This window comes from Staurois parvus, unplaced genomic scaffold, assembly GCF_062004578.1.
Source record: "Staurois parvus isolate SC_StPar_1 unplaced genomic scaffold, SC_StPar_1.0 ptg000298l, whole genome shotgun sequence".
Taxonomy (NCBI): domain Eukaryota; kingdom Metazoa; phylum Chordata; class Amphibia; order Anura; family Ranidae; genus Staurois; species Staurois parvus.
In genome coordinates, this window is record NW_028318094.1 from 8,870,113 (window position 1) to 8,896,464 (window position 26,352).

General features: G+C 41.7%; 1 protein-coding gene across 4 annotated transcripts in view; it reads right to left on the bottom strand.

The window, feature by feature from the left end:
* The window catches only part of EBF1 (EBF transcription factor 1), a 530,057-nt gene that overhangs the window by 44,611 nt on the left and 459,094 nt on the right, over nucleotides 1–26,352 (bottom strand). For all 4 annotated transcript variants that reach the window (XM_089682858.1, XM_089682856.1, XM_089682857.1 and 1 more), the window contains exon 11: nucleotides 15,920–16,008. In XM_089682858.1, the coding sequence (XP_089538984.1) occupies nucleotides 15,920–16,008 (89 nt within the window). The remainder of the gene's footprint in view (nucleotides 1–15,919; nucleotides 16,009–26,352) is intronic.

Sequence of the window (26,352 nt, forward strand, 5' to 3'; positions counted from 1 at the left end):
ATGTGACAGCCTTGTGTTCCTGCTCCTATACGGCTGTCAACTTGAGAGCAGCAGCTATGTCAGTGCATCCACTGTGTCCCAAATGACATAAATGGGACTGTCTGCATGGAACATCTGTGCGTCCCTGTGAGGGAAAACACAGCCCTCCCACAAGTGTACGTTGTAGTACGCCTGTGTCAATGAGGCCTTAGTAGTTCCACTACACATTTTAAAAAGATAACTATATGGGTCCATTTACACTGTTGCATTTCAACGCATGCATTACAATACAATACAAAGTGTTGAATCTCCCATCTTAGTGCTACAGTGATTTTTGAAAAATATGACATTTCCATTGTTTCTTGTTGTATTAGTGTGCTAGAAAGCCCATAGAAGTCGATGGCAGCACATCAAAAAGCTCATAACATTCATTTTGATGCGTTGGCAACATATATTAAAAGTTTGGTCAATGGGAATTAGGGCTTATGCATACAGGGGCAAAAAAGATGCTTTCAGATCCATAAGGCAGGGCTCAACAAATCCCAGGCGTCAGGTCAGGTTGCCATGGCGACTAGAAATTGTGTCCTGGTGCTTGGGCATTTGTCAGCCCATTCCCAGTTACCTGGTTGCTGAACGCACTATACTTGAATGACGGCTACAGCATAGTTGGCTAGTTTTGGGAGGGCATCTATTGACATCTTCCCAGAACCGCGCCCCAGGGGCACACATCGGGTGTGCTCTGTGATCGCTGTGTCCTTCTGACACAGCTGATCACATATCAAGGTAAAGGGCCAATCACAGCATCCATTTACCATGAGATTGACTGTATCCAAACTCAGCGGATCACATTGTAAACAAACTTGCCAGTTATCGGCAATCCTTCCCTCACGTGCTGTTTCAGCGTGTGGAGAGGAGAGCCAGTAACCATTCTGACAGGTACAATTACACTGATTGATCATCAGTGCCCTGATTATCAGTGCAGCCCCATCAGTGTCCATCAGTACAGCCCATCAGTAGCTCCTCATCAATGCCCATCAGTGCCACCTATCAGTGCCCGTCAGTTCCCATCAGTGTTGCCTATCAGTCCAGCATTTTCAGTTCTTCCTCATCAGTGCCTATCAGTGCTGCCTCATCAGTGCCCATCAGTGCTACCTCATCAGTGCCCTTCAGTGCAGCCTCATCAGGGCCGCTTTATCAGTGCACATCAGTGAAAAAGAAGAATTACTTGCTTTCAACATTTTCTAACAGAAATGAAAAAAAAATTTTTTTTTTCAAAATTTTAGTTTTTTTTGTTTGTTTAGCAAGAAGAAAGAAAGAAGAAAGCTCTGTCTGTCTGAAAAAAGGATAAACATTTCATTTGGGCACAGTGTTGCATGACTGCTTAATTGTCATTCAGAGTGTGACAGAGCTGAAAGCTGAAAATTGGGTGGAAGGGGATGAAAGTGTCCAGTAGGCAAATTTTAACATCTAAAAACAAGCAAAAAAAAAAAAAAAAACTTTACCTCTGCTGCTTACCCACTGCAGAGCTAAAGTTTTTTTTTTCTACTTCACATATAGGCACCTCTGTGTATTCCTTGTGTATAAACCTGTGTTATGCATCTGTAAAGATACACATCTGGGCTACATAAGAGAAAGGGTTTTGTCATTGAAAATAAAGCTTTGTTAGTTAAAGAAAAAACTGGCTCCTAACTTTTTTAGTTGGTTCCTGGATTCAAAGCAAATTTGTCAAGGCATACTTGTTTTTTACAAATCTGAATACAGCTGTATGTTATGCTATAGGTCCATGAACACAGCTGTGCACAGATCCATAAACTGGAGCTGCAGAAAAAGAAAAAAAAATGTGCCTGCACCGTCCTGAGTAAGGAGCGTGTTAAATGCTATACAAATGTACAAGTTTGTGCTAGCATTTACAGTATGCATACCGCATTTAGAGTAAGTGAACGCTATTGGTATTGAATGCCAAGGATGCTAGGTGTCAGGAGATGCCTGCATCTTAGCAACCTAGGACACTGGGCATTAGAAACCACCTGCGTCCCAGCGAACTCACATGAGCTGTACGCATGAAAACATTAGCACAAACATTACAGGCATACAGCGTACGGGCAGAACTTTATGTAGGATCTCACTGCAAGCATGATCCTAAGTAAAATCAAAAGGCCATGTGAATGAGCCCTTAACCCTACCCATTCTAATTCTCAATTCAAAAACTCATTACTCAACTCACATTAAAACGCATGTCAGCACAAGTTGCCGCATGTCAATGCACTAATAACATGCATAGATCTAAAAGATTTTAGGTCACTTATATGTTGTTAGTCTGTTGTTTTTTCACTATCTATATAAACTCTTTGTTTTACAAATAAACTTTTATTACATGAAAAAGGCTTCCCAGAGTAATATTGGTTATCTAAAAAAACAGAGCTACTTATTTTGTAGCTCCATTCCTCTGAATTTCCAGACCCTGTTGTGTTGGGTAAATGAGCTGCTTTCAGCACAGCTGAGAGTGACACAATGCCTCACATGTAAAAAGAAGGGGACAGCACCAACTGCTGGCTGGAAAAAAAATGACATTATTAACATGTAATATGATATAAAAATATTTTTTTAATATTTATTTTTTTAGACCACAGCATACTAAACAAAGAAAAAAAATATGTAAAAACCCACTGTACTGTAGATTCCTTAGAAGCAAAATAACTGAAGCAGCACAAGTCAGCTGACTTTTTCTTTTTTCCAGTTTTTATAAATCAGCCTCTTGATGTCTGACTAAATGCAAGACAAAAAAGGTAAAATCTTTATGACCCATTGATACATCAATGGCCGCAGTGCATTAGATGAAAGGGTTAAGAGTGAATATTGATGAGTGAGAGAGAAAAATGCCAACATTTTCTTTTTTATTGATGTTGTGTTGCCATAACAACCCAAATATGGCAGATGACACAAACAGAGCTGCTCATCTGGCAGTTCCAGCGAGTAGGGTTCACATCCCAGGCTTCCATATGGACGCTGAGTGTATGGTAATGAGCAGACCATATGGTGAGGGGAATAAATCCTGAACGATTGTGCTGTTACTGCACCAGTGAGCCGATGGGACAGAATCTCAGCAAGAATTCTCTCCAGCAGAGGCCTTCTCCCGTGTGTGTGCATGTAATCTCACGTATGTAGAAGCACGGCTCGCTGCACAGCGCACGAGAGACTCTCCGCCACAGACTGCGCTTAACCCAAATCATCCCTCTGTGCCTGAAGGGCAGCCACACAAAAACTGCTAAATATCCGCTCACAGCAAACTGTCTGTCACCATTAGAGATATGCAAATTCCTTACAAATTCATGCGTCACCTGCAGTGATAAGCTACTATATAAAGCATGATCTTCAATCCAGCCATTATTTTCATTATTGAGTTCCCCTGACAAAGGTTTACAGAGGTACCTTGGTCTTTGACAAATATAACTATGCATATGCCATACCTGTGGGACCACCATCGAAGCGGAGAATCACTGTAGTAGTCGCTGCGCTCTCTGAATGCAAGTGGTGAAGTGATTGGGCAACGATGTCGCAATCTCCACCATGTCCATTCAGAGAATGCTTTACATTCGTTGAGAAAAAATGTTCTGTGAACTGCACCCATGCTGAGCACGGGACCCGGAAGACAGCGGCAAACATTGTGGCAGCGGCGACTACTACAGTGATTCTCCACTTACACAATAGTCCTACAAGCAGAGCTGCTGTTAGAAATCACAAGGCTCTGTGCCGCTTAACTCACAGGGACTGCTCCCCCCAAATGTCAGAACAATATTTTTGTTAAAAATGCACTAAAATTATTATTAGCAGACACAAACAAAAGATAATTTATACAATTCCTGCTAGTCTAAAACTGTATGTGAATGAGGTCTTGGGGCTCATTCACATTGGCACTGTGGTCTGTACAGTGTGAATCAGTGTTTATGTGGCTGGAGCTGTGTGCAGTCAGGTTATGAGGACCCAGTGGTTGTATGAACATTCACTATATTGCCAAAAGTATTGGTCGGCCTGCCTGTACACACAAATGAACTTTAATGGCATCCCAGTCTTAGTCCGTAGAGTTCAATATTGAGTTGGCCCACCCTTTGGAGCTATAACAGCTTCAACTCTTCTGGGAAGGCTGTCCACAAGGTTTAGGTGTGTCTATGGGAAGGTTTGACCATTCTTCCAGAAGCGCATTTGTGAGGTCAAGCACTGATGTTGGATGAGAAGGCCTGGCTCGCAGTCTCCGCTCTAATTCATCCCAAAGGTGTTCTATCGGGTTGAGGTCAGGACTCTGTGCAGGCCAGTCAAGTTTCTCCACCTCAAACTCGCTCATCCATGTCTTTATGGACCTTGCTTTGTGCACTGGTGCACAGTCATGTTAGAACAGAAGGGGCCATCCCCAAACTGTTCCTACAAAGTCGGAAGCATGAAATTGTTCAAAATGTCTTTGTATGCTGACACCTCAAGAGTTCACTTCACTGGAACTAAGGGGCCAAGCCCAACCCCTGAAAAACAGCCCCACACCATAATCCCCCTCCACCAAACTTTACACTTGGCACAATGCAGTCAGGCTAGTACCGTTCTCCTGGCAACCGTTCAACCCAGACAAGTGCCAGATTGCTAGAAGTACGACATATCTCCACTGCTCTAGAGTCCAGTGGTGGCGTGCTTTACACCACTGCATCTGATGCTTTGCATTGCACTTGGTAATGTAAGGCTTAGATACAGCTGCTCGGCCATGGAAACCCATTCCATGAAGCTCTCTACGCACTGTTGTTGTGCTAATCTGAAGGCCACACAAAGTTTGGAGGTCTTTAGCTATTGAATCTGCAGGCAGTTGGCGACTTCTGCGCACTGTGCGCTTCAGCATGCGCTGACCCCGCTCTGTCATTTTATGAAGCCTACCATTTCATTTACAATGCTTCAGTTATGAATGAGCACAGTGAGTGATCTGTACCAATGACTCACTGTGTTTATTTAGGAAAGGAAGGGGACAGTATATATGACATATTTCCTGGCCCCTCCCCTCACTCTCTATCCAGAAACATTCCCGTGTACTGTGTGCAGCCAACCGGAGGGAAGGGAAGCTGGCAGTGCTGCGGGGAGGGGGAATGGGCACAAATCTTGTCAGGCACACAGCAGGGTGCACATGGCGAGGGGCCTGGGCAGTGGGGGGAAAAGGATGTTGACAGAGAGGGTGATCGGTGCGGTGGTGGTGGGGAATTACTGAAGCCAACCCCCCTGGAGGCAGCAGGCGGGAGAAGAGGAAAAGCCATTTTTCAGCTGCTGCAGGGGGATCAGTTTCAGTAAGCCCTCCCCGATGTACCAATCACCCTTTCTGTCTGTCTTTTCCCCCCGTGCTGTCCAGGCCCTCCCTGGTAAACTGATGGAGTCCAGGCCTCATACACGAGGACTGGTGGTACCCCCTTATCGGCGGCCTTGCCTACAGGTATGGTATATGCATACTTAGGGTCAGGCTGAACCAATGTGCTATGCAATAAAATTCATACCAGGCAATCTGCTTGAAAGTGTTATTAAGGCGGAACTAAACTCCCCAAAATACTCACTTCCACCTTTCAGCTAGGTGGCAGTTACATGCCTTTGTGGCCACTTCATCTTCTCCCCAGGATACTTCCAGGTGCTGGGTTGTCGGCCTCTTGATTGGCCAGTGGGGGGTGATGTTTTCTGGCACATGTGCACGGGAGTTAGCCATTTTGGCACAACCAGTGCATTCTGGAAATGCAAGCTGAACTGCATATTCAATGGATTCAATGGCGGGTAAATGTGTGTAATTGCAGAAAATATATACAGTAGCATGTCTCTTATGCAATAAAGGGCTTTTTTATAGTTTGGGACAGAGTGGAGATGGATTTGAACACCTATTAGGTTTTTATTGCTGTCTGTGTCCCCATTAGGGAGATTCATCCTCTCTATTTGTCCTGTTATCATCAAAAGTGAAAGTAAAAGAAACCCACAAATTTTGGGTCACTCCTAGAAAAGTAATAGAGGGGAAATCTTCTATTGGGGACACTAGTTCTGGTGACCTGGGGGGGCCCAAGGAATTCCTTTAATTTGCAGGGATCTCCTCTCACTTCCTGTTTAGGCTATGGGACAGGAAGTGAAGGGAAATCTCTGCAATGGGAAACAGATGTCAAAAAATAAACTGACAGGGGTTATAACCCTCCCTTACCCTATCCATAATGAAAAAAAAAAGTTTTGCCTATAATCCTACTTTGAGTTCTGCTTTAAAGGCTGGTTCTGGTGCTGAGTAAAAGATTTTCTTGTTATACCTAGTGGCCAAATTCAGTATTTTCCATTTCAGTAAACCACTGAAAAACATTTGTCCGACATAGGAAATCGCCCAATAACATTCATTTTTTGCCCTATTCACACAGAAAGAAAGTAGAAGCAGTTTCACTGGGCGAATTGCTATTCACATTTTTGTAAATTCACCCCTTAGTGTTCACTGGCAGGATCAACAGATGAAAAAAAAAGGTGAAAAAATAAAAGCAATGCAGCAATCACATCTAAAAACTGGTAAGCTGCAATATACACTCACCAGCCTCTTTATTAGGTACACCTGTTCAATTACTTGGTAACACAAATTGCTAATCAGCCAATCACATGGCAGCAATTCAATGCATTTAGGCATGTAGACACGGTGAAGTCGACTTGCTGAAGTTCAAACTGAGCATCAGAATGGGGAAGAAAGGGGATTTAAGTGACTTTGAACGTGGCATGGCTGTTGGTGCCAGACGGCCTGGTCTGAGTATTTCAAAAACTGATGATCTACGGGGATTTTCATGCACAACCATCTCTAGGGTTTACAGAGAATGGCCCGAAAACGAGAAAATATCCAGTGAGCTGCAGTTGTGTGGAGGAAAATACCTTGTTGATGTCAGAGGTCAAAGGAGAATGGGCAGACTGGCTCAAGATGAGTGAAAGGCAACAGTAAGTCAAATAGCCACTCAGTACAACCAAGGTATGCAGAATACCATCTCTGAACGCACAACACGTAGAACCTTGAAGCAGATGGGCTACAGCAGCAGAAGGAAATGGAGGCTACAATTTGCACAGGCGCACCAAAATTGGACAACAGAAGATTGAAAAAACATTTCCTGGTCTGATAAGCCTCAATTTCCCTAGAGCTGATTGTGCGTGGAAATCCCGGTAGATCAGCAGATTTTGAAAGACTCAGACCAGCCAGTTTGGCGCCAACAACCATGCCATGTTCAGCCTAGGTTTACATATATACAGTGCGGTATATCGCATGTGATTCACACAGGAACCGCACCGCATTCCTGTGCAAATCACATGCGATATGTGTGCGGTGCGATTGGAGCCATACATTTTGTATGGCTCTAATTGCACCAAACCCACACCAAAAAGGTGCAGGACCCTTTTTTGGGTCCGCACCACATTCGAATCGCATGGGTATTCACACCTATACAATCCGATTCTGCACATCACACCATATTTGCGGACCGCTTTCGGCGTGTTGTTAACTTAACATACACACCCGCAGCGGTTTGCACGAACGTAATGCGATTCTAATGCGGTGCAGAATTCGCACAGAAAACACTGCCAATTCCGCACAGCATCAGTGTGAACCCGGGCTCAAAGTCACTTACAGTTGTGTTCAAAATAATAGCAGTGTGTTGAAAAAAGTGAATAAAGCTCAAAATCCGTCTAATAGATTTTATTTCCATACACACAAATGCATTGGGAACACTACACATTCTATTCCAAATCAAAACATGAAGAAAAATATATCAAATTTGTGTTGTTCCTCTAAAAAAATTGAAGAAAAGTGAATATTAGACTGTTCAAAAAAATAGCAGTGTTTGTATTCTTCTTTACAAACTCAAACATTCACTATATAAACTGAAAAATGTTTGAAGATTTTGCTTTCCTTTGAATCACTTAATTAATATTTAGTTGTATAAGCACTGTTTCTGAGAACTGCTGTACATCTGTGTTCACAGGCGCCTACTGACAACTCATGGGGCCCCCGGGCAATAGGGGATCATGGGGCCCCTGTGCCCTTGCCCAAACTCAAAAAAGCCTATGAAAAAGGTACCAGGGGCATCTCATGGGGCCCCCTACTGACCCCGGGCCCTCGGGCAGTGCCCGAGTTTCCAAATGGTCAGTCCACCCCTGTCTGTGTTGCATGGAGTCAACCAACTTCTGGCACCTGTGAACAGGTATTCCAGCCCCGGATGATTGGACTACATTGCACAGTTCTTCTCGATTTCTTGGTTTTGCCTCAGAAACTGCATTTTTGATGTCACCCCACAAGTTTTCTATTGGATTAAGATCCGGGGATTGGGCTGGCCACTCCATAACGTCAATCTTGTTGGTCTGGAACCAAGATGTTGCACGTTTACTGGTGTGTTTGGGGTCGTTGTCTTGTTGGAACACCCATTTCAAGGGCATTTCCTCTTCAGCATAAGGCAGCATGACCTCTTCAAGTATTTTGATGTATTCAAACTGATCCATGATCCCTTGTATGTGATAAATAGGCCCAACACCGTAGTATGAGAAACATCCCCATATTATGATGCTTGCGCAACCATGCTTCACTGTCTTCACAGTGTACTGTGGCTTGAATTCAGTGTTTGGGGGTCGTCTGACAAACTGTCTCCGGCCACTAGACCCAAAAAGAACAATCTTACTTTCATCAGTCCACAAAATGTTGCGCCATTTCTCTTTAGGCCAGTCAATGTGCTCTTTGGCAAATTGTAACCTCTTCAGCACATCTTTTTTTCAACAGTGGGACTTTGCGGGGGCTTCTTGTAGATAGCTTGGCTTCACATAGGCGTCTTCTAATTGTAACAGTACTCACAGGGAACTTTACACCTTCTTTGATCTTCCTGGAGCTGATTGTTGGCTGAGTCCTTGCCATTTGGCTATTATTCTATCCATTCGAATGGTAGTGTTTCGCTTAACTTCCACATCTCTCAGGTTTTGGTTGCCATTTTAAAGCATTTGCGATCATTTTAGCTGAGCAGCCTATCATTTTCTGCACTTCTTTATATGTTTTCCCCTCTCCAATGAACTTTTTAATCAAGGTATGCTGTTCTTCTGAACAATGTCTGGAACAACCCATTTTCCTCAGAATTTCAGAGAGAAATGCACTGTAACCAGCATGTACAACATTTGCTGCCTTCCTTCCCTAAATAAGGGCAATAATCGCCACCTGTTTTTCAAAGAATGAATGACCTCACTAATAGAACTCCACACTGCTAATATTTTGAACATGCCCCTTTCAATTAGTGATTCAATTACACAGAATCAGCAGCATGCATGTCATGACTGTTGGGTCTGTTGGATTCCTATTACTCTACTACACCTGTTAGTAAATTATTTGCCATGTAGAAATATCATTTCTACCAAAAACAGTGATTGATCAGGTTAGTGATGTCTGACTGCTATTATTTTGAACACAACTGTAACTCCCCATTCTGATGCTCGGTTCGAACTTCAGCAAGTCATCTTCACCACGTCTAGATGCCTACATGCATTGAGTTGCTGCCATGTGATTGGCTGATTAGCAATTTGTGTTACTAAGCAATTGAACAGGTGTACCTAATAAAGTGGCCGGCGAGTGTATATAACATTTTATGTTCTTGAGTTTGGATAGACTTTAAATTAAAAAAAAAAGTCCTTACAAAAATAAATGAATGCTAAACAGCAACAGTGTGCAATGGCAACAAATCTAACATTTGCAGGAAGAATGAAAACACAATAGCGGGGTAGCAGCACGATGACAAGAACAGTAATTATTATGACTATATTTTACTATACTATAAATATTAATAATATAAACACGGTAGCTTGTGATGATTGTCAATAGAATTTTTAATTAGCGAATTATGCCAACGAGAAAAAGTATAGTTTAAAATCCCCTGGTGATTTATCATGTCTTTATCACATAAACCAGGAAGTCCCTGCTCCTATTTTATTGACAGTACTAAGTGTGTTATTATTCATCATAGAGCGATGATGATGTCACTCCCCATTGATGGCGGGTGACAACATCTCTAATTAATGACTGCAACGAAATGTGATACAGAAAAGGCTCAGCAGTCCCACATTAAGCCTATCTCCCACCTAATGATGGATTTAGGATTCTTGTTAGAATAATTGTGTCACTGTTGGGGTCTGTGTTGCTCACACTATTTGGAATTCCTGGAAAGCTTCGGTGCTGTTTTATAAATAGCTGTAAATGAAAGCCACCAAATTCACTGGTAGGAAAAAAAACAACATGTTTGGCACATGGACAAATCCTGGCTGAAAGATGGCATTTTGTATCATTAAATGAGGATCTCAAATGTTTGATCATATCCCATTTGTCAGGTGCGCGGATGCACCCAAAACTGTTGTTTCGTTGGATTTAAATAATCCTAGGTTCACACTAGTGCTGCCGCATAATCATGCTGTTGAAGAGCAAAAGATCCGCTCCAGGTGAGTGCCGAATCTACATAACCCCGCCACAGACACGCTGGTGCTGGCCCGATCCGTGATCACAGATGCAATGGAAAAACAGAATGGTTGGCCGCACAAACAGCAATGTGGTGGATGAAATCCTCTATTGGAATCCTTTACATGCAATATGATAAGAACATGAAAGCTTCAAGACAGGACAGAGGAGCAGTAGACGCATTTCACATGAACACATAAACAAAGAAATGCAGCGCTAATTAAAAATGAATAAATAAATAATAATGTCCAATAATGTCCAAATTAAAGTCCATATAAATAATCAAAGATATGGAACAAAATAAGGGAGCAAAATCTTGATTTCATATACCATCACCATACACCCGGAAAGAAATGGCCCCTCACCGGACACTTTGACCGTATAACAGCGGTCAGTATGTGCAATATACTGAGGAATCAGTACGGCAAATCATTTCCGATGGGTAACCTCTCCCAGGTAGAGGATGATGACTCCGCTCTGAAAGATCCCCAAACCGGACTGTAATGTCAATCAGTAAGCACAATGTGATAGGGACACAGAATGGCAGGTAGAAATCCTCTTGCAAACTTTAAAGAATCTCCCATCCGGCAATCTCGTTGGCATCTTATTCCCCAGCCTGAAAGCAAAGGACTGTGGGGCTTATAGTCCTGTATTCAGCCAGCACTGGACTCTTGAGCCTTTCTTAGACTTCACATCCCAGAAAGCTTTCAGCTCTCCAGACAGGACTTTTCTGATCCCCAGGCTGAGAGCAAGAGACAAGCCCCTATCACATTGTGCTTACTGATCATAAACATAAAGAAACAAACCAAACCATGACATTTTCCCTTTAATCTCCAGCCAAACAGTTGAATACACAGACAAAATATATATATGGGATCTGCTATTTTTGCCAAAGAATTTGTAATCTTGTCATCCATTTCTGAGATTTACACTGCCCAGCCACGTGGGTGACCTGACTTTTTTCTAAAGCAATTACGCAATACAGCTAGGTCTCCTCTCCACCCCCAGTCTCTGATTGGACAGTAAAAGAGCAGCAACAGCAGACTAATAAGAAATCCCTATGCTCTCTTTGTTCTCTCCTCCAGTCAGCAAGTTTCTTGCAGTCATGTGCACCAGCACATCTGATAGGCTGCTAGTGCTTCCCCTCCCATTCTGTACGCTACTGTACAAAAGGCTCATATCCAGCCTAATTTAGCTGTTTTAAATATATATATATATATGTATATACATATATATATATATTTTTTTTTTCGTGACTTTATTTTGCATTGCTTAGTGCTTTTTTTTATATCTGCCAGAAGTTCAGCTTTGAGTCATTCTTTAACATCTCACCCGACGTTCATTTACTTTGTTATTCGAATTTAAGCCCTGCTCATTTCCTTAGCCCCCACATCAAGTCTCTCTATACCCCTCCTCCTGTCATTCCAAGCTGTGAACATTCTCTCTCCGAGTCCAAGAAAAATCTTTGCATTCCAAGTCTCTGTCAGGTAGCCCTCATCCCCCAGCTGTAATGGCATGTAATTGTATTATAATGTATAATTCATAAACCACTCTCTAAAGACTGTAATGCTTTCAATCACGCGTGCACTCAGCCTGACCGAAGATTTGTTTGTACAGCGATGGGAGGGGAAGGTGGCGGTAAGTAGGTGTGGTGTATGGTACATGACAGAGGGCAGTTTGTAGGTTCGAAGGTGCAGAAGTGTAGGCTTGGGGTAGACAGGAATTAACCTCCCCTTAAAAGTAAAAGTCGGGGTATGAGGAACACAGAGAAGTGTGGAAAGAGAATGTTGATACTGGCAGCGTTATCCACAAACTGGGGAAACCAGCTGACTTGCTGCAGCTAATGAAATATGTCACTGATAGACATGTTGAATTCAAGAGCTTAAAGGGGACCTTCAACCATTAAAATAATTTTTCTTCTCCTGCTTTCTCCTCCCTCCCTGTTACACAACAGCAGAACGTTTCATTTTTGGAAATGTCTTGCACCTTTTTTTTTTGTTCTGCAGCCCAACATCTCCTGTTTCCTCGCCTAGGCAAAGATGGCATAGGAACCTCTGTTGCCCCTGAGGTTTGTGACATGGACATCCTAGGAGGGAGCAGGGGTCAAAACGTCATCTGTAATGACTTACTCAGGGGATCAGGGGAACATGTGTACCTTGATTCTACCCATGCACAGGAATAATGCCAGGCATTATGGAACGTGCACAGACCAGCAATATGCTGGTAAATTCCTACACATGCACACAAACTACACAGGTCTCTACAAGGTCCCAGACACCTAAATTCATTGGCATGTGTGCCCATGTGCAGTAATTCCCGCTCATGCACAGACGAGCAGCAGATCTATGCCAGGTCCCAATTACCTGGCAGAGATCTGCAGCACATTTTTGCATGCATGGATATTCCAAGATGGTGCTGTGGAAGAGAAGCAACCTAAGGAGCATTTTGTCAGCGTAAAGTTCTTTCTTAAAGTGCAACTTTTGTCAAAAAATTAAGTCCTGCTAGATCACTCCAAGCTGGCCGCTTTTGCAGGTATAGCTATGTAAAACATTAAAAATAAGTGCCTATACTATTTAAAATTCAGTAATACTCTGTCTCACCCTGCTTTGCATATGCAATTGCTCTCTATTTTTTAGCACTGTGCTGAAAATCAGAGCCACTAGAGGCCGATCTGCTGACAGCTTGAAAATTACTGCTGCTCTGGGACTCTGGGCTTCAGGAAAATGGCAGTCTCCAGCAAGAAGAAAAAGGAGGCAACTTACAGCACACACTAATTTTGGTAGAATTAATAATGCAGAATGTACACTGCTCAAAAAAAATTAAAGGAACACTTTGAAAACACATCAGATCTCAACGGGGATAAATATCATGCTGGATATCTATACTGATATGGACTGGGTAATCTGTTAGGAACGTAATGATGCTCCATCATTTGATGAAAATGAAAATGATCAGCCTACAGAGGACTGAATTCAAAGACACCCCGAAAATCAAAGTGAAAAATGATGCAGCAGGCTAGTCCAGTTTGCTGAAATGTCATTGCAGCAACTCAAAATGGTACGCAGTAGTTTGTATGCCCCCCCCCACATGCTTGTATTAGGGTTGCCACCTCATTCTTTTAAAACCGAAAACATATTAATTACACAGGTTCTGTGGCTGATTAAAGAATTCCATCTGATTTAAAAAAATAAATAAAAATCAGCAGCTACAAAAACTGTAGCTGATGACTTTTGAAATGCAGACACTTACGTGTCCCACGATCCAGCAGTACTGGCACTGGCCAGCTTGCGGCTTCACAGCCGGGTGCCCACTGCGCATGTGCGAGTAGCGCCATGCTTTAAGAATGGTCTCGTAGTCTTCTAGGACCTGTCACGGGTCCCACAAGACTGTGGGGAGGGAGGGGGGAGGGCAACTTCCGCTTCTGATCGCCTTAGGCGATCGCAGCAGAAGTGGGGGCAGGTACCTGTCAAATTCGGGTACTAGCTCCCCAAAGGTGCCAATCCTTAACAGGGAGCGGGGGACAATGCATTAAAGCAGAACTTCCCATTTTGGGTGGATCTCCGCTTTAAGGTGGTAATTCAACTCACTTAGTGCCTTATCTGAATTAAATTAGCCTCAGAATCTGTGTCATTAATATGTGTTTGGTTTTAAAGGGATGAGGTCTCAACCCTAGCTTGAATGTATACCTGACAACATCAGGACATGCTCCTAATGAGACAACAGATGGTGTCCTGGGGTGTTTCCTCCCAGATCTGTGCTGGGAAACATAGCAAGCCTTCTGGCAATGGCACGTATTGATGTACCATCTTGGAGGAGTTAGACTGCCTGTGCAACCTCTGTAGGGTCCAGGTATCGCTTCATGCTACCAGTAGTGACACTGACCCTAGCCAAATGCAAAACTAGTCAAAACCAGTCAGAGATGATGGGTAGGGAAAAAAATGTCAGTGGTCTCCACCTGTAAAACCATTCCTGTTTTGGGGGTCGTCTCACTGTTTCCCATCTAGTGTGCCTGTTGTTAATTTCATTAACACCAAATCAGCTGAAGCTGATTAACAACCCCCTCCTGCTACTTAAATGATCAGATCAATATCCCAGGACATTCATTGACTTAATGCTATACTCTGATTAAAAAGTGTTCCTTTAATTTTTTTTGGAGCAGTGTATGTTCCTTGCTAAAGAACATTATTTTTTTAAGTTGTTATGGGTAAAGTTCTGCTTTAAGCCTCAATTTTCACTAGGGTTGCCACCTCATCCCTTTAATCCCCAAACACATATTAATGACACAGGTTCAGTGGCTGATTAAGGTGGTAATTAAACTCACTTAGTGCCTTATCTGCATTAAATTATCCTCAGAACCTGTGTCATTAATATGTGTTCAGTTTTAGGGATGAGGTGGCAGCCCTAATTTGCGTCTGAGTGTTCAAAGCTCCACAATGCTCAGCAAGCCAAATTGTCCCTGTTTACATTTGAGTGTTCAGAAATCTATAGCTCAATGCCTGCAGCTTTCAGTGGTACATGAGCAACTTTTGAAGCAGAATGGGGCATTTTGGCCCCAATGACTTTACTAGCAGTGCGTTTTTCAGGTGCTCCTTTAATGAAAGTCTAGGGGGCAAAAAACAAATGCTGCTGTCCCAAAGACGCTCCTCTACAGCACTCCACTACTAAAAAACCTCACAAAAAGTTTTAAAATTGCCTGAATGTACACAAGTGTTGATGGGCGCTAAAGTGAATCTGTTGTTATCATGGATTAACCAAAGCAGTATTAGTAATGAATAGAAGGCATAATAATGTCCCTGTATGTACTGTGCTTTGAATATATGGTACGTCTGGAGCCCCAAAAACATGGACACAAGGTGTATTCAAAGACTGGTTATACAACAAGCACTTAAACTAGAACTGTGTCCAGGCTATGGATTCTCAGATATTTACATATTCTTCACAAGCAGTAAATAGGTTTCAAGTGGGTTTCAAGTGGGTCCAACACACCCACTGTGACTCAACGTTCTCCAAACAGCAAGGGACAGGAATTTTGCCTGGAGAGCTTTATCTCTGTCTCATCTTGCATGTCAGACCTCTGCAGAGGGACCACGGCTTCAACACAGGGAGCAAGGGTCCTTCGCTGCAGCATGCTGGCAGGGGACAGGCTTTTATACTCAGGCTGTGGCTTCTTCCTAAAGATAACAAATTGTAATATTTTGCACACCTTTTGTTTTGATTCACCTGGAATGTGGTTAGCTGATTTAAACTGAACGTTTAGTTGGGCTTTAAAATTTCCTTCAAATTATCTTGCATGAAAGACCGTTTTTCTGAAAACGGGGCATACACCTTTACACTTTATTTAACCCTCTTTTTCGATACAATGTTGCCTCATTTATCAAACATGTCAATACAAACAGAAAAGAAATGCAGCATATGACTGGGTGTCATTTTTGCCATGAAAACATTCCTTACCTTCGGTAATCTTTCTGGGTCACCTGGATGCCTGGGGATCACTTTCTGAAGCCTCTGGAAGCCATAGTCAATGGTGGGTTCATTTAGAGCTAAAACAAAACAAAGATATCTTTAGATGTCAGAATATTATAATTAGATCATTTTATGGCTCTGTATGTGAAAAATGCCTGCATTGTTAAAATCCACCTGTCATTTTGTCCAAGCATGAAATAATAGATAACCAACTAATCAGAATCATAATCCCTGCAAACTGTAATCTGGTACCATGAGTTACTGCACTTTGCAAGTTATGATTGCTTTTTGCACTGCCTTACCCAGTAAACTCAATAATGTCTTCCTTTTGACAAGCGCTATAAAGGTCTTAGAGAAAATAAAGTTGAATTTGCTCAGCTTAGCTTAATCAGAGTTCTCTGTATACCACTGCAGCCAGAATCCAAAGACCACCACACAAGCTCACTGGGGCTGTACTTCTTGTAGCCTGTGCTGTGACATTTATTCTCCCTGATTTTTGTATCACCTATTACAGTCAGATTTCCCAAGCAGGCTTGGAGGTTATTGGTGGGTGTGAGAAATGGCTTAATACTGCCACTTTGAAATGCCAAACTGGTTGTGAAAGAAAGCAGGAGGCTTGCAGCGGTTGTGTTTGGAGATACCTCTCCCACACCTTAACAGGTAAGGGAATGAAAAGGGTGGACTGATACTCTACATCAGTGCCTTGATAAAAAAAACAGAAAACCTCAGAAATAGGTTGTGTTTCCTGTATGCATTTCAAGGTTTCATTTTCAATTTTTACTGGCGTGCACCTGGAGTAACTGGAAAGCCAGTGGTAGAATACGTACGACAACATAATCACTTGAGAATCCATCAAGTAAGTCTGTTAAAAATAAACACACACATAAAACTTCCTAAACTCACAAAAGATTAGTGAGAACTCTCAGATACCTGCCACACATCTTCCCTTTGGAGACCTTAAACTATGGTGCTCTAATATGCAAATCTTGACTTTTCCAGGAAAGCCAAGTAATGTCATCTGCCTCCATCAACTTCCTTATGGGTGTTAAAGCCACCATTATGTACAAGAAACAAGAGGGAGGTCGAAGCATTGAGTTTTGCATTTAAGAGCTTCAGGGGGTCATTCAGAAAGCTACACTACATGGCCAAAAATGTATGGATATCTGACCCTTACATCTACACTATTTTTTTATTTAATAAAGTATAGTGTCTATATAGCACTGACAATTTATGCAGCCTTTTACATATTGTACATTAAAATTAGTCCCCATCCCTAAAGAGCCTACAATCTAAGGTCCCCATCTCACATGTGCACAGCCAATTAAATTGGGATTCAACCGGAGACCCTAGTGCTGCAAGGCAGAAGTACTAACCATTAGGCCACTGTTATGCCCCTATATTGCCTAAAGTATGTGGACATCCCCCAAAATTATTGAGCTCAGGTGTCTGCAGGTACTGTTATTGCTACAGCATACAAAGACATTTTAGACAATTGAGAATTTCCAACCTTATAACAACAGTTTGGGGAAAGCCCTTTTTCTGTTCCAGCATGACTGTACGCAAAGCAAGCTCCACACAGGGGTGGTTTGATGAGTTTGATAGGGAGGAACCCAAGTGGCTTGCACAGAGCCCTAACCTCAACCCTACTCAGCACCTTTTAAAATGCTCATTGCAAGACAGGTCTTGACATCCAACATCAGTACCTGATCTCACAAATGTTCTTTTGGCTAAATGGGCACAAATTCTCAGAGACACACTACAAAACCTTGCGGAAAGCCTTCGCAGAAGTGTGAAGGTTGTCAAAGTTAAGCGGGGATGTAGATTCATATTAATGCCCATGGTTTAGTAATAGGGTGCTGAACAAGGTCAGCCACGGCACCTCCTGCCTGGAATTTGCATGTTCTCCCTGTGCCTGCGTGGGTTTCCTCTGGGTACTCCAGTTTCCTCCCACACTCCAAAGACATGCTGGTAGGTTAATTGGATCCTGTATAAATTGGCCCTAGTATATGAATGTGAGTTAGGGACCTTAGATTGTACGCCCCTTGAGGGTTAGGGACTGAAGTGAATGTATAATATATATGTAAAGCTCTTCATAAATTGACGGCGCTATATAAGTACCTGAAATAAATAAATAAATATAGGTACAATGGTCAGGTGTCTACAAATGTTTGTCCATATAGAGTAATAGAAAGTATATGCAGGTGCCTTGAAAGTTTCTACATACATACTGCATGTTTAGTAGTTTTATGTAGTGAAGGTTTATGTAAAAAAAAAACCACACTTGTTTGATGGAGTGTAATCACACATGCTCCTGCAAGGCTCACATATAACCTGTTTAGTTTGTCATGGTTGGACCCTCTGTCTTTGTTTAGAATGCAGAGCACAGTTCTTTAGGATGATAGAAAGAGCACTGAATGTATATATTATCATCGCCTTTACTAGAATGAAGAGGGATTTGTGTCACTGACAGCTGAAGGGATATCATTTGTCTCATTTACTATTAAACATGAATCCAAAGGATTGGCACTCTCTCTCGTTCTCTCTCTCTCCCTCTGTGCATTTGTCCATCTATTAAAAAAACACAATGAATGCAGCTCTCAAGAATGTAAAAAGGATTATTAGCGAAATTGTGTGAAATTCTAATTGACCCTGCAGTAATGGAAGGTGTCGTTACATCCCTCCCCAGCATAACTGCCCCCTCTCTGCCGACAGGTAGAGAATCCTCTGGATTTTTTAAAAGGACATTTAAATTGAAAAGAGACTTGAGTGCAAGAACATAATTACACCAATAAAATCCTTTAACTTGTCAACGTGAAAATCTAAATGGCGATCAATCATTTCTCCGAAAGGAATAATCCTTAAAGTCTCCTGATTGACAGCTCATACTTTCATATGTAAAAAAAAAAATGTTAAAAAAAAAGAGAGTAAAAAAAAAAAAGAACATCTTCTGTAAAGTGGCCACAAATCCATTTACGGAATACAATACTTCATAAAGGTGAGTAAAAAGCCAATAATTACTTGTGTGAATACGCAGCCATCAAGTAGTGAAAAACTTGGGCAATTTTTATTTTTTTCTTAAGGACGGGTTTAAAACACGTAGTGTGGAGTCACATACAAATGAGCCGGGCTTTAATTTGCTGTAGACTTAACAATGGGGAATAAGATATCTAGCCTGAGGTTTCCGTAAATGAGAAAGTCTGCGAATTTTATTTCTGGGGATGTCAGACATCAATAGAAGTTATCAGCTGCTGGACAGTTTTGACAGGTAGAAATCGATGGAGTTTAATACGGCTGATCAATGCTAAGTTGCAGCAACTACATGGTAGAGGTGGCTGGAAGAATTTCTGATGCTGAAGATGAAACCAGGGGGGAGGGGTCTGCATTAGTGTGGCTTGAAGCAAATAATAGCTTGATATAGAACCCATCCTTCTGGCCTCATCTTCAGTCATTGTTGTGCCAAAGGATGTACAGTATGCTTTACAACTTACAGCCGTATTATAGCTGAACAGCTAAATACACAGATGAAGTACATATAAAGGAGCTGCTTTACGTGCCAAATGATTTGTATTTCTGTCCATCCAGTCCTGAGATTTACACAGCTGTGTGACACAGCAAAGCCAGGTGAATGACATCATTTAAAGTCAAAGCCGAATTAAACCTCCACCAATTTTTTTTTTTGGGTAATTCGTGCCCAAAGAGCTGTTACCCATAATGTGCTAGTGTGCACAGCATATTAGCACATTAAGGCATTTTTACCTGGCAAGCAATTCCCTCCCCCTGTCAGCCATGGGCACTGCCATCTTCTCCTGGTCTTCCATCTGAGTTCCGACTCTTCAGTCGAGCACTTAGCCAGGCTGCAATGGCCTCACTCTCGTGCACAAGAGTCACATAATCATAGCACAGATTGGTGCCATAAATGTGCGCTGAGCTGTGCATGCACTGGGCTTACAACAGAAGAGACTAATAACGTCACTTTAATCATAAAAATTCTACCTGCAGGAATTTGCTTTGTTTAATTCCATAGGAATACAATGGTGGCCTCTCATCACCCCTAGCCATCTGATTAGACAAACAATGTGCAGCACCAGACTGATGAGGTCATCCCTCTGCCCACTCTGCTTTCTCCACCTGTTCCATGCTCCTTGCCAACACATTTATATGCAACACTGGATTAATTTGTATCTTTTATACCTGCCTGAAGTTCAACTTTAAAATGCATGTCAAACCATAAAATCTTTTTTTTTTCTTTTAAACTTGCGAGTATGAAAAAGTTAACTCATATTGGGTTGTTATTGCTGTCAGTGTCCCAGCTGTGTCACGCCTGTTTTAACTCTGTACAGCCTGCACCACTGTACATTGTATGTGGTTGCAGAGCAGTTGTGGCACGGCCCCATTCGCTTAATTGTGACAGGGGGTCAAATTTTTGTCCAGATGATTTTGCAGCTTAAGGGGGTTATTTGGGGCAGTAAAAACATGGCTGGGGGACAGCTTTGGACTGAAGGTGAGTATTGCAGCAAAACTTAATTTTTATCTATTTTTTCATTTAGCTAGGCAACTTTTATTGTTTTAAAGATAAAGGCTCCAGGGCTATTTAAAAAAAAAAAAAAAAAAACGGCTTTACAACCAAGATATTACCTCATCTATGGATGAGAGCCCTGGAACCTTTTCCTTTAAGTCTCAAAAGTCCAATCCTGCACTCCAGGACAGTGGCTCACTAGGTAATGAAGCTAAAATTATATGTAGGCATTATGTTGCCTTAGAGACATCTAAGTGATGACATCCTTTTAAACAGGGTCCACCCCTCGTGTCATGGCATAATTTTAGTAAAATTAATGTTGGTAGGCCCAACTGAAGGTAGCTTGTGGTCTTCATTATAGTTACGGTTAAACTGTTTAGACCAAAGGTCTCCAAACTGCAGCCTGGGGGCCGGATGTGGCCTTTTGCCCAACTTTATCTGGCCTGGGGGCAATACTGCACCAATGATGGAGCACCAACCACCCTACTAACACCATCAATGGGGCAGTATTCTTCTCATTGATATCAACAATAGGGAGCTTTTCCTCCCATTAAAACCAATGATGGCACTGATGCCGGGGCATTTTATACGCCCACTGGCCACAGTCCTGCCCCCCTAAAGCCTGAAATACAGTAAACTGCCCCTTTGCTTAGAAAGTTTGGAGACCCCTGGTATAGACCAAGGGATGGTTTGATGTCCCCTGAACAATAAAAAGCTTTCTGATTCCTCTCACCATTCCCTGAACCCCCTTCCCTCTAAAGTTCTCTTGCTGAATTTAGATGCACATGTTCAGAGGTGACCAGAAAAGGTAAAAGAAATAAAAAAAAAACAGTTTGACAATTCAGAAGCATGTTGGTGTTGCCTGTAACCCAGCTAGCCTACACAATGGCCCATGAGGGCCTTGTGGTAACCACAGCAATAAGGCAATAATGGCAGCTCCCGTAATTCTCTCCTTGCAGGTGGCCTTAGTTGGTAACCTGTCATTTCCTTGGGGGAGGGTCATTGGGCTGCATAGGATCAAACTGCACTAGACTTAGCACTAGTCCTAAAAAATTATGGGCTCCAGAGCAGGTCAGGAGCCTGGTGTCACATAGATACCAAGTAAAAGACTCCCTTTAAAATCATACACAAATATCTGCAGTAAAACTATCCCATAACCTCCGAGAAGTAGAAAAACAATATGTTTATCCTCAGTGAAACATCAATAGTTAATAGTACTTGAGGCAACATTATCTGTTTTTCCTGTCATTTTTTTATCTCCTCCAAAATAGCCACTTTGGGGATTCAGAGAAAACAATCGGAGCCATTAATTCCTTCAAAAAACTATAGAAATGATAAAAAAAACTCTAAACCCATCAGCGGATGATTATGTTGGCGTTTGGTAACTGGAAAATGACGGGAAGAGAAAAAAACATTTTTACTCTGAGACAATTGCAGCGTGAAGAAAGTGGGCTACCTCCTTTCGTATTGAAGAAAAAAGTTCTTAAGTTTCAGAATGTTCATGAAGTATACACCAGCAGATGAGTGAGCTGAGTACTCCAGAGAAGCCACGGGAGCCTTTGGAGAGATCAGTGAAAACCATTCGGGACCATCTATTTCATAAATCTCTACGGTGTGAAAATATGAACGTAGGGAGTTATGTGTCTGCTAATGTACTGTTCTCTGCTGGGAGCTGAGCTGTTCTTTTCTACTTAGAGATATACGCTATCTATCTATCTATCTATCTATCTATCTATCTATCTATCTATCTATCTATCTTTGTAATCAATAGCATTTTGTTACCTCTCTATGTATAGAAATATATAGCCCTTATTCTATCTACAGTGCTGTGAAAAAGTATTTGCCTCCCCCCTTGTGATTTTTTTTTCCATAGTTGTCACACTTAAATGATTCAGCTCATCAAACAAATTTTAATATATGGGGGGAAAAAAAGGAAAAAAGCTGTCCAAACCTGCCTGGCCCTATGTGGAAAAGTAATTCCCCTCCTTGCTAAATCATGAATGAACTGTGATTAGCCACATTTTTTGGAAAGCTGAGTTAAATTTAATTTGCATCACCCAGGCCTGATTACTGTCAGACCTGTTGAATCAAGAAATCACTTTAATAGAAGCTGTCTCACAAAGTGCAGCACACTAAAAGATCTCAAAAAGCAACACATTATGCGATCTAAAGGAATCCAAGAACAGATAAGAGACAAAGTAATTGACATGTATCAGTCTGGAAAGGTTTACAAAACCATGTTTAAGGCTTTGGGACTCCACGGTGAGAGCCATTGTCCACAAATTGAGAAAACTTGGAACAGTGGTGAACCTTCCCAGGAATGGAAAGCCTACCAAACATACTCTAAGAGCACAACGACCCAGGAGGTCATAAAAGAACTCAGAACAAAATCTAAAGAACTGCAGTCCTCACTTGCCTCAGTTAAGATCAGTGTTCATGATTCAACAATAAGAAAGAGACTGGGCAAAAATGGCATCCATGGGAGAGTTCCAGAACAAAACCCAGTGGTGACCAAAAAGAACATCTCACATTTACCAAAAAACATCTTGATTATCCTCAAGACTTCTGTGAAAATATTATGTGGACTGTTGAGACAAAACTTGATCTTTTTGGAAGGTGTGTGTCCTGTTACATCTGGCATAAAACTAACAGCATTTCATAAAAAGGACATTATACCGACAGTCAAACATGGTGGTGGTAGTGTAATGTCTGGGACTGCTTTGCAGCTTCAAGACCTGGACGACTTGCCATATGTGAAGGAAACATGAATTCTGTGCTCTACCAGAGAATCTTGAAGTAGAATGTCTGGCCATCAGTTTGTGACCTCAAACGCACTTTGGTTATGCAGCAGTGGGTTTATGGGGCAATTAATTTTTCACATAGGACCAAACAGTTTTGCACAGCTTTTTGCCTTAATAAAATAAATTATCATTTAAAAACTACATTTTGTATTTACTTGGGAAATCTTTTTGTAATATTAAAATTTATTTGATGATCTGAATCATTTAAGTGTAACAAATATGCAAAACAAAAGCGCTCTATCTATCTATCTATCTATCTATCTATCTATCTATCTATCTATCTGTCTATCTAACTAACATTTGTCTACAGCAGCCCTTGCCACCCTTTTTAAGAGGAACCTTTCAAATAATTTTCAGGTGGGGGAAGCCCAGCTAAAATTATTAATTCAGGATCAGTGGGCCAAATGTCTCTTGCGCTGATGATTAGTAGGAAGAATGTGTTGATCAGAATGTCACCCTTGCAGACGGGTAAAAAGATAACTGGTGTATTGTCGCTGGTTCTGTAATCAAACGGGAGGTCAATCAGCCACAGCTCAAGGAACCCCTAGAAACCTTTGGAGGAGCCCTAGTTGAGAATGACTGACCTACAATCTCTATCTTTATCTACAGTATGTACAGTATGAATTCATTAATTCAACTATTCATGTGTTCATTCATTCAATCCTTTTCACAGAAAAAATAGTTTAATCTATCTATCTATCTATCTATCTATCTATCTATCTATCCTATTCATCCATAGTGTGTATCTTCTTTCTATCTATGGAAGTTCCTCTTGTGTAGTCTCATGCCTCCCCCGGTCACACTTCCTCTGGTAATTGTTCATCTCCATTCTTTCAGGGAGTTGTGACAACGCTGCTTATCAGGGACAGGAGTGGAGATGCATGGAGTGTGTGTGATAAACAGGTGTATGTGGCTCGTACCCCGGCGAGCTCTCTGACACTACTTTTATCATCTCGTTTGTGCTCTGAATGAGCTGAGAGCAGCAATTGCCAGAAAACAGGCGGGCGATAAAGAGCATTGATTTAACACATCTTGTTTTCAATCATGCTCCGATTTTCGGAACTGGCGTTTTCTCCTGTTCTCTGCCTCGTTGCTTTTATCTGACGAGCTCAACCCTTCTTGCTGGGAATGAAAAGGTCGCCCAATAAGACATGGTTTGCTGAAACCAGAACGCGCGGCGGGGAAAGTATTTTAGATAAACACTGTCAGGCAGAGAGGGGGTGAATTGCAGTTGTACAATTACTGAACGACAATACATATTACTCTGTTCTGAGTGGGTAACAAGCTTGTGATGGTTTACTAGCTCCCAGCAAGGCGCACAGTCACTGAAAGATTATCTACTGAATAAATGTATTTCTGGACAGCACTTCAACTTTTAGAACATGATAGCTCCCCACTACAGAGGCGTAACTATAACCTACAGGGCCCTTGTGCAAAATGGTAACATAGGCTCACTCCTATCAGGTTTAAATCTCAAATCCAGACAAGCAATTCATGTGCATACAGGTGATATCTCTAATTTTCCAAATGATTTGAAATTCTGTTCTGACAGTCTTGTGATTCATGCAGGAAAGCTAGGCCTTAGACCTCCTCTGTGGTTAAGCGTACAGCTTTGTCCAGGACACACTTCTCTCTCCTGACTGGACAGTGAAGGAGTAGCACCAGTGTTTTTCCCTCATCTCCTGTAAACATGTTTGGCAAGCTAGGTGACACACACACACTTCCCAATTAAGAAATTAATTTTTTTTTGGTTCAGCAATTTAGCTGTCTAATTTACCTTCTGGCCTTCTGTTTCCTGATTGGAGAGTGAATTAGCACCACCACCTTTGTCCAATAGGCAGGGTGCTGAGCTGGGAAGCAGCATAGATGAATCAAGAATTAGAAAAGTGACCTTACTAACTAGCAGAGAGGTGTGTATCATAAGCAGGCTGGCCACAATTACAAATCCTTAGACAGGAAAAACATTAAAGATATATCTATTTTATTATTTTGCTGTTTGCCTAGATTTCCACTTTATACTTTCCACCATCTGCCGAAAAAGTGGGACACCAAATTACTTGGCTCCTTTACAGTAAGCTTGCTAGATGCTCCGACACAATGTAACAGGATGGAAAAAGGAAGTGTTGCTTTATTATATAATTGCTGAATTTCTCAACCTATCTATCCCAGAAGAACCCTTGAAATAATGTTCTGGTGTTGGAAACCCTTGCTCAAAGTAAATAGGGGGTCATTAGGAAAATGCCCTTACATTGGTGACCAGTGGGAAGAATGCCCCTCTTACAGCAATAGGTTTAATGCCACTCTTACAGTCAGGTAAAAAGATCATTGGTGTGATGCTACTGGCTCTGCCAAATGGCAATGGAACTAGAATTATGTAGGCACCATCATATGGGAGGTCAATCAGCCACAGCTTAAGGAACCCCTAGCAAACTCTGGAGGAACCTTAGGGTTTCACGGAACTCTGATTGAGAAAGGTTGCTGTAAGTACTTTTTTTGTACAGTTGGAAATGGGTTAGAACCTCTGTCAGGTTTGTATTGTTGTCTGTGTTGATACTATATAGATTTGCACTCACTTTCTGCACTGGAAATGGTGGACACCAGAACAGGAAGTGGAAAGCACAGACAATAGGATGGGCAGTGTACACGACTAGTTTGGGTTATATACAGTATCTACGTACTGTATATAGTGGCTTGGCATAGAGTGGTAAGTAAACTTAAAAGAGATTCGTTCTGTACATGCAAAGCTGAGAGATGAGAGAAGGAGAGAGAAAAAAAGACAGATAGATAGATAGATAGATAGATAGATAGATAGATATTCATACATATATAGATGGAATGAATAATGGCTTATGTTTCGGAATCTGTCAAGCAACACTTCAAAACTTAGCCATAACATCTTATTTTAACTACTGAATTTACCCTAACTATCTGACATTCCTAACATATGCTATCACTATTTTCCTGGGGATAGAATGGTAAGAAACTACATATGGGACCCCAAAAGGCTACCATTGTAGTAGAATATTGAGAAAAGAAGAACACAAACTATGTTGCTTTTTATTTCATCTTTTAACAGATCACAGAGCTCTTTGGCAGCCTGTTAC